This window comes from Engraulis encrasicolus, chromosome 16, assembly GCF_034702125.1.
Source record: "Engraulis encrasicolus isolate BLACKSEA-1 chromosome 16, IST_EnEncr_1.0, whole genome shotgun sequence".
NCBI classification, from domain to species: domain Eukaryota; kingdom Metazoa; phylum Chordata; class Actinopteri; order Clupeiformes; family Engraulidae; genus Engraulis; species Engraulis encrasicolus.
Window position 1 is genome coordinate 7,136,170 of NC_085872.1, and position 9,163 is coordinate 7,145,332.

Consider the following 9,163-nt stretch of genomic DNA (forward strand, 5'->3'; position numbering starts at 1 on the left):
CAGCTGGTGATGGGTGAGTGCATTTGGAGTGTTGCACTACTTTGGTGTTGCTTGCTTATTGTTCTTGCTTATGCATTTGTCACTCACCACAGTGATGCATGACCATAAACTACTGGGTAGGTACCCTATCCTATAAGCTTTTCTAATTTTTGTTGTTGTTGCATACTTCAGTTATGTTTTGCACAGTTGGTATACATCAACTGTACGGCTTTGACTGAATCTGAAAATGTGTAAATAGCATTCATTCAAATTTCAAAATGTATTCAAATTCATATTGAGAATTTTCTCTTAAGAGGCTGCTTCTGCTGACATTTCAAATCTCACTACCTTCTTGTTGTTGTGTTGTGTTGGGCTGCCTGACCTGTCTGAGTGAAAGAAGGTTTGGAATGCAGGTATTCCAGTAAGCCATCTACTGTGTGTCAACAGCGGGGAATACCAGTGACCTGTATGCTGTCTCTGAAATCACAGTTGTAAATCAAGACACCGTGGTATTGGATGACTGTTCAAATCAGCTGTTCTAATTGTTTTCCTGATAATGTATATTTATTATTACAGTACATGTTTGACATTACACTGTAGAAGCTTTCCTTGAGTGATTGTACCGTCTCAACTCTCTCATGTACAGTAACAGACATCTGCTTCTTTCACTTTCACTGGTGACAGGACACAGTGACGGCTGTGTTGCATAAACCCATTGTACATTGGACACATCGGAGTTCACAGGGTGTGTATCTTGACTGACACGCCCACCATCTCTCATTATGTCAATGGGTAGATACATTACCATTCAGTTAGCTCTCGGAAGACTCTCGCTGTAGTTCTGTTGTTGTTAAGATGGCGCAGTCCATAGAAATATGTTTGTCAAAGAACCAGCTGAAAAAACACCTGACTTGCCCAGTCTGCAAGGACATCTTTAAAGATCCTTACCAGCTGCCTTGTGGCCACAGCCTCTGCATGGAGTGCCTCAAGCGCATGTTGGAGCGCCGACCTCCGGCGCACCGATGGCAGCCTTTCTGTTGCCCCACATGCAGGCATGATCATGATCTGCCCATCGGTGTACGTAAGAGCTACACACTGCGCAGCATCGTGGAAGACTACAACAACTACCACAAGGTTGGTGTCACTTGAGGTTGATCACAAAATGGTGTCATGACTATTTTTTCCAAATGCTTTTGGTTTGTTGAAGAGAGTCATTTGTCTGTTTTGTTTTGTTCACCATTAGGATGAGAAGCAAAACCAATGGGTACAGGCCACTCAGACCCTTGAAGTTAGCAGACCTGTTCATTATTTCAACTACAACAATGTGTTGTATAATCTACTGCAAGGTGTCATCTTCATCTGTATTCTTTACGGTATTGTACAAAGCTCACAGTCACCCCATATCATGTACAGACAAATACTGTGTGTATAGCCATGTTGATACATTTTTATGTCTAATTTTTTGCAGTCTACGCATGTTCAACGGATATCCACACACTCAGTGGAAAAGCCCAGAGACAGCAGACTTTACTATCGATGTATAAACCTGACTTACCCGGTAAGTTAAGGTGGTTTTCTTAGCCCCTTAGCGCAGAGACTCTCTGCATTGTCCTAGCAATGTTGTTATGATGTATTTGAATGTTGAGTGTAGAGAGTGAATACGCCGTCACTGGGCACTCTGCATTCAGAGGCTACCCAATGACTTAATTAACTGACTTGCTTGTCCTGCACGCACCAGCCAACTAAATTAATCAAGACAAAGACCAACAAACCCTTTATGGGTTTATTCATATGCAAAATACAAGCTGTTAAAATCTTCAATCTTTAAAATCAGAAAGTTGATTTTAGTTCATGTGTGCTGGTAGTACTGCTATCAGAGTTATGTTCAAGAGAACTGATGTTGGAAAGGGATATTGTGTATTGTGTGTGATTTCTGCTTATCGATCTACAATACAATTAATTAATGTGGTGTTGCAAATCAACAGCATCTTAACTAAGGGTTAGACATGATGCATGATACAGTATATCATGTAGAATTAAACATAACTGTAACAACATTAGTGTTTCACTCATTTCCATTTCTGATTGGTCTTCCCATCCTACCATCCAGACCTCACCTTCAATAAAGACACGGCCAACCCTTTCCTACATGTGTCTGACGATCTCCTCACGGTCCGACGGCTGAAGAACCCCCAATACTACCCACCACACCCCTCACGATTCACGGAGGATCCCCAGGTCTTGTCCACCCAGTGTGCATCACACGGCAGACACTACTGGGAGCTGGAGGCAGAGGGCTCCTGGGACATTGCCGTGGCCTACAAGACAATCACCAAAACATTAAGTGCATTTGGGACAAACAAGCAATCTTGGAGTCTGAGGCATGATAGCAAAGGGCGCCTCTTTGCCTACCACGCTGGGGAAAGGCAGAGAATCCACAAATCCCTGACCCACAACAGAATTGGGGTGGTAGTTGACTTCTTTGAAGGTGAAATCCTTTTCAAAGAGATGGGTACCACATATAACCACCTGTACACATTCAAAGTCAACCTCAACCAGCCTGTGTGTCTTGGACTGGGATTGTTTTGGCCAAGCCTCAACACCACAATTTCTGTGAAGAAGACCTTTTCTGGATGAAATAAAACAACTATTTCACCTGATTCCGTAACAATAAAGCTGTTGTTACTTTGCTAATTTACCTCATCTAAATGAACCTTGACAATGGTCAAAATGACACGACAGAAAATGCCTTCAATTGTGTAGACAAGACAAGGCAAGAAAGACCAACCCTATACCCTCTGTGTGGTTAATCCAAGTGTTCTGTCTTTTAGTGTACATTCACTTTCATTTGTTGTAGAAAACGAACTGTCATAATGTCTTAAATACTTTAAGAACATTTTACTATACATAACTAAGCCAGCTGCAAGGTGTTTCTTAACTGGTGGGCCGGGACCCAAAAGTGAGTGGCGGAGGAGTCCTAGGTGGCTCTCGGAGCTGTGGTGTAAACATGAATTATTCCCCCTTTTATTGACAGTCACAAAATTGAGACAAGATGCAGGAATGAATAGGCTACATGTCAAAGAGAGGGTGAAACATTGTTACTCAGTGGTGTAGTCTACGTAGAACGCAGGTATACAGAGTATACCCACTTCTAAATTTTAGGGGCTTCAGTATACCCACTTAAAATTGATTGATCCATTATTTAGAATAGCATAAATATATACAGTATACCCACTTCAAAAAATGCTTGAATATACAGCATACCCACTTCAAAAAAGTAGACTACACCACTGTTGTTACTCCTCTCAAATAGTTACATGTCAGCATAAAATGCAAATGCTGATGCAAACCACATGCTGTATGCTATCATATGGATGGTTAATAATTAAAATAAATTGACCAGTTTTCCGACAACTTAGCATAAATTCACAACGTAAAGTCCTTGGAAAATTGTAAGTTCCAAGACTATTCTAGTTAAGAAGCATTGGTTTAATTGCAGAACCAACTGAAGTCATGCCTTAAAAACATGCTGTCTTTCTGCTGTTAAGACACAAGGACTCACTCATTCACAATGCACTTTTAATGCACTTTTTTATGCTGCATTATGTAGGCTATATGACAGATATCAGTAAAGTATAGTGACTGCTTATTAGTATTACTCAGGGAAATATATAAATAATATCTAACTGTGAAATTGTAACAGTGAGTTACATTCACATCTGTCATTTACAAGTAAAAACCCAGTACTGCACTGTGTCAGTATGGAATGGTGAACATTGTAGATTTGAATTGCGATTTCTGTGGTGGCACATAATGAAGTTCTTGAATTAAACTGATGTATGCGAAAGTTGTTGAACCATTTGTTTTTTCCATTGGAAATGTTGTGTCATGTGTGAAAGGTTATATTCCGGGCCTTAACAATACAGCCCCAGGGAAATTCTCACTGTCATTGTGACACAGCACTCACTACAAAAATGCATTTATGTATCACCCATGCAAGTGGGCGGCCCCAAATGGTGCCCCAAGTGAGCAGTGCAGCGGGATGGTATGGTCAGGGTTAGGGCCATTGATATGTTTGTCTGGTCCCGGGACAAAGTCATCAGAAAGACTTCCCCAGTTAATTCATACAGGACCCATTGTAATGGGGACCCATTTCTGGGCTCCCCCTCTCCCTTGGCCTGGGACAATTGTCCCCTTTGCCACACCCCCAGCCCCCACTTCCCATTTTCACTCTCTCCACCATCCTGGTGGATCGGGAATCAAACTGTCAACCCCTTGTGCTACAAGCCTGCAGGGGCGCCGCGAAGGGGAGGAAAGGTGGTACTGATTCTAATGGCCCGGCCCAACGCAGCACGGCCCTCCGCGGATGGGATAATAAAATATTAATAATATATTCTTGCTTTTTTTATATAGAAATTTATATTTACAAAGAAATAGTAATTGGAAATAAGCTTATTAAACACACAACTGTCGATTCCCATAACATTTTCGTCAGTTTTTTTTATTAGGCTATATTGTCATTTACCCTTCCCCCTGAGCTCTTGCGAAATGGTGGGTCCAATCTGGCGCGCGAGGCGTTGAATCGGACAGCATCCGAAAAATGCTATCAGCAGGTGTACAGAGCGACTGAGGTCTTAGGCGTGGGCTAACCCATAGAATGTTAGTAATATACAATCTATGTGTTAATCACATGATGGTGAGCTGGTGGTGACAGTGAAGGCAGGTTGGCAAAAACGTAAGGAAAGACGGGAGAAAGAGGGCCAGAAGAGGCAGGCAACTGGTCACTCAAATGTTCTTCAAGAAAGAAGGTATGCTCACTCAATGACATTGCGTTTTCAAACGCTATCAAATGGTAAGAATCCTTGGATTAGCCTCCAAGAGAGCACGTTAGCACATTTCCTAGGCCTATTTAAAAACTCCACCTTTATTGTCACCGCGCACAAACGGAAAAAGTGGATGAACGTCCGTGATAAACTATGAGCCTCGTGGGGATTAAGTGAAATCTTAACCACAGAGTGGTGGGCAAATGTGAAAGCAACCGACAGTATCAGTTGAAACTAATGTGCGGGAAATTAACGCAGATTTGACAAACAACCTGTAGCCTACGTTGGGGATGCTGCCATCCATCATCCATTGAAGTAGGCCTATCATGTTTGCGCAGGAGAGCGGTGCTTTTTACAAACGGTGCCTATTTTACAATTATCTCTAACACAACAATACAACAACACGAAGAAGCCTAATGGCTAGGACAAGAGATTGTTTTGTTCTCATAATATCACTTAGAGTTCCCTTGGCACGAAATGAATGCTTATCAGACGTCTAAATTAGACTAATGTCAGCGTGGTGCTGATAGACAGCGCACCATTTCAAACTCGTCAATCTGGTCACGTTCGGTGTAACCCCTTAATGCGCACCGTACCTCCAGTGACACGCTGTAATAGTCACTGAAATGTAACCACCATAGCACTACAATACTATGACACAACACAGGCCCTTTAATAATGCACCACGACTTGGTCATTACCATCAGTAAAGTCCGACAGAAAACTTGGATGCAGAAAATGAACAGCGATCACTTGAGACAGAGTCTATTGTCTGTAACTGTTTCAATTGACGTGTTATTTTACTTGATTTGTTATTTTAATGCAACTGTGCAATTTTAATTTTGTAACTTGAGCCGCCACTTGGCCAGGACACCCTTGTAAAAGAGGTTCTTAATCTCAACGGGTTTATTTTTCCTGGTTAAATAAAGGTTAAATAAATAAAAATAAAAAAAATTGACGAGACAACTGAAGGTTAGATATTGCCGGCCCATCACTAACGCTAGGCCCAAAATTATAATCTTTCATAGGGCCCAGAGCCATCTAATAACAGAGTTACGTCACTCCCATAGACCTCTATGGACCAATCTTTCCACAGCAATGGCGGCTCTCATGGAGCCTCACGGAGCGTTAACATGGAAATCCCCATTGACTTTAGTTCTTTTAGAAGTTACTTAGTTCTAGGAGGTGGCCGTAGAACACAGAAAATGTGGTAGGCTAAAGGTAATGTAATTTGTTTGTACTTAGAGTAGAGAGGGGGAATAAGCCCCCCTTAAGGAAAAGGTATTTTTTCTCCAAGTAGATGTTAACCATCTGTGTTCATTTTAACCTTAGTTAGTAACAACAGTGAGGTGAACAATAACCCATCATGGAAAATTGGTCAAAGTTAATCCTTCATGACATTTTAAACAAAAACAAAAAATGTGCTAAAGGGGCCTTTTACCCCGCTAGTGGGGTAAAAGGCCCCCCCCTGAGGTGGGGAATAGGCCCCCCTGAAAAAAAAAAAACCAAACTACTTGGTTCACTGATTGTTTTCTTCAACCAAACAATGGAAGAAACAACATGCCAATAAATAATCAAAATTTGTATGATTTTATTGTAAATACAACGTAATATGAAGCTTTTAGGCTACCTGTGTAAATGCTTATGTACTGACGCCAGAAAATTACATGACTAACCATAAAATTTTACTTTCCTCCACTGCGTCGCTAAAATGCTATCCACACCGGATGTTTGTTTATCCCCGTTAATTTGTGCCATCTAGTAGTCAAAATGGGAAAAACGGGCAGGGGGCGTATTACCCCGTGGGGGCGTATTGCCCCTCTCTACTATAATATTTGTTTGGTATGTGATGGTTCTGTGTTAGTTTCCAACGAACAGAAGTTTACTGTTAAGAAACATTTTAATCTACGCGAATCACATCACCAACCGACTTCTTGGTTCCCGGTTTGCGCAACTCTTATTAGACGGCTCTGATAGGGCCCAAAATTCCTGGCAGCGCCCCTGCAAGCCTGAAACAACTGCTTAGGCCTACCACTGCCTACCGATAGATGGTAATATAACGTCAGCAAATAGGTTAGTTGTGTTAAGATCATGTCCTTATCACGTAGTAGAAACAGACATGGTCGACCAGAGACGTTAAGTTTCGACAAAACAGTCACAGGACTGTGTTGATACCATGACGTCACATTAATTACTTTATCTCCTGCTCTCACCATTCCGCAGGGAGCTGATTTCTGTTCCTTACGCAAAACAGCAAGCTGCCCCTGAATTCTCCGTCCCACATGCCACAACACCCGTGCTACCATTGCCATGTATGGGTATGTGAAACTGGTGAAATCTCTTCACTTGACCGTGCTCCTGGTAACAAGACACACATTGTAAACCTATAAACGCAAACTTTGTATGACCTCTTAGTTCCCGCACATCAGATGTCTGTTAAATGGGTTTTCCTTCCAAGACGCTGGACTTTGGAAACTTCTCCAGGCACTACCACGCCCCACATGACACCTGTTCCAGTAGGCCTACCTGTCTTCCGTATAAGCTATTCTGAAATCATAGTTGCGAGTCGGTTCACTGCGACAATGCAAAACAGACGTGCTATTTTGTGTAAAATATGGGTGCTTTCATTTTAAGTATTTTAATGATGTGCTCGATACTTGAATTTTCCTGAGGGCCAGGCCAATGCTCTTCACATAATACAGCCTCTGTAGGCTAATTTGTGTTCAGGTAAAATTTTTTCCACTTTCATTTGCTATGACGTGACAGTGACAGCAGTGTTGTGAAATCACGTGGCAGGTGTTCGGACCCACCCACCTTTTAAAAAAATCTCCCCCACTCTGTGAGCCTGGGGCATTTGCAGTAATTCAGTTGTTTTGAAGAGAGTGGCTGCCATTCCAAATTTTCCACAAGCGTTATCGTTAAGATGGCACATTTAGTAGAGAAATGTTTGCCGAAAAGCCAGCTGGTATTTTTGCTGACCTGTCCGGTGTGCATGGACATCTTCAAAGATCCCTATGAGCTGCCTTGTGGGCACAGCCTCTGCATGGAGTGCCTTGACGGCATGTTGAAATCTCGGCTCCCGATGCAGCCCTTCTGCTGCCCCAACTGCAGGGAAGATTTTGGGCCCAGGTTTGGTGTATCAAAGGGCTACACCCTACACAACCTTGCGGAGGACTACAGCAAAAGTTTTCAGAAGATGAAAGACAACAACACTATCTCTCACAAGGTTGGTATCACCTGAATTTTGCACAAAATTGTCACTGTCAGTGCTTGATCAGAGATTGGCAATGGCGAGTATACAATTTACACAATTACTATACAGATCATGGGATTAGACCTGGAAGATAAAAAAATGTCTTTTTTACCATTTAGAAAGAAACACAAGAACAGTCAACTCAGACCTGTCAGGTTGAAAAACCACAAGAACAGTCAACTCAGACCTGTCAGGTTGAAAAACCACGTTGGGATTTCGACAAGAAACTCATGTGTCTACTTCTGGTGTCGGTCGTTGCTATTTACTATGGTAAAGTACTGATTCCAAATTCCCAGCATGCATAACAATGTAGATATTCGTACATACTACATGGTCTTCTCTTCATCGTGTCATGTTGTTCATTCTTTTTCTAACCGCAGCTGTTAGGTGTTCAAAGGAGTGGCACACATTCACTGAAACAGTTCACAAACAGCACGAGTTACTGATGAAGCATGACTTATACATAACTGGTAAGTTGTTCATCGATGATCAAAGAGACTCCTGTACCGCACACATTACCTAAAGTGAAGTGAAAGTGAATGCCCAACTGGGAAACTACAACTCCCATTGTCATTGTGACACAGCACTCCACAGCACACAAATGTTCACTGCACACTGCACACAACAAAATTGCATTTATGCCTCACCCGTGCAAGGGGGCAGCCCCCATTGGCGCCTCAAGGGAGCAGTGCGGCGGGACGGTATTATGCTCAGGGTACCTCAGTCATGGAGGAGGATGCCTGCACAATTGCACAAAAGTGAAGGGGTAGTGTCAGCGGTGTGTTCAAGAGCAATTTATTAGTATTGTTTATGTATACAGGTTAGGTGTGTTGTAGCCCTTTGTATGAGGCAAATCTTTTATTAATGTATGATTACACATCATGATAACAGCATGCTCATTACAAAGTTGAATCCTCACTCTTTTCCATTTTCTGAATGATGGCAAAATCTCTCCCCTCCAGACCTCACCTTGAATAAAGACACAGCCAACCCTCTGCTGCATGTGTCTGATGATCTCCTCACGGTCAAACGCCTGGAGCGACAACAATACTACCCACGACACCACTCACGATTCATGAAGGAGCCCCAGGTCTTGTCCAACGAGTGT

The 9,163-nt window shown here is 42.4% G+C and overlaps 2 protein-coding genes across 2 annotated transcripts in view; both read left to right on the forward strand.

The window, feature by feature from the left end:
* Window positions 1-807: 807 nt before the first annotated feature.
* LOC134465076 (E3 ubiquitin/ISG15 ligase TRIM25-like) lies at window positions 808-2,898 on the forward strand. Its single transcript, XM_063218505.1, has 4 exons — window positions 808-1,113; window positions 1,223-1,352; window positions 1,448-1,537; window positions 2,090-2,898. The coding sequence occupies exons 1-4, from the start codon at window positions 835-837 to the stop codon at window positions 2,614-2,616; spliced, it is 1,026 nt and encodes a 341-aa protein (XP_063074575.1). The 5' UTR covers window positions 808-834; the 3' UTR covers window positions 2,617-2,898.
* A 6,232-nt stretch (window positions 2,899-9,130) lies between these two features.
* Window positions 9,131-9,163, forward strand: part of LOC134465953 (E3 ubiquitin-protein ligase TRIM7-like) — an 8,781-nt gene continuing 8,748 nt past the window's right edge. The window contains exon 1 of the mRNA XM_063219852.1: window positions 9,131-9,163. This exon is cut by the window's right edge and continues 267 nt beyond it. Within this exon, the coding sequence (XP_063075922.1) occupies window positions 9,131-9,163 (33 nt within the window).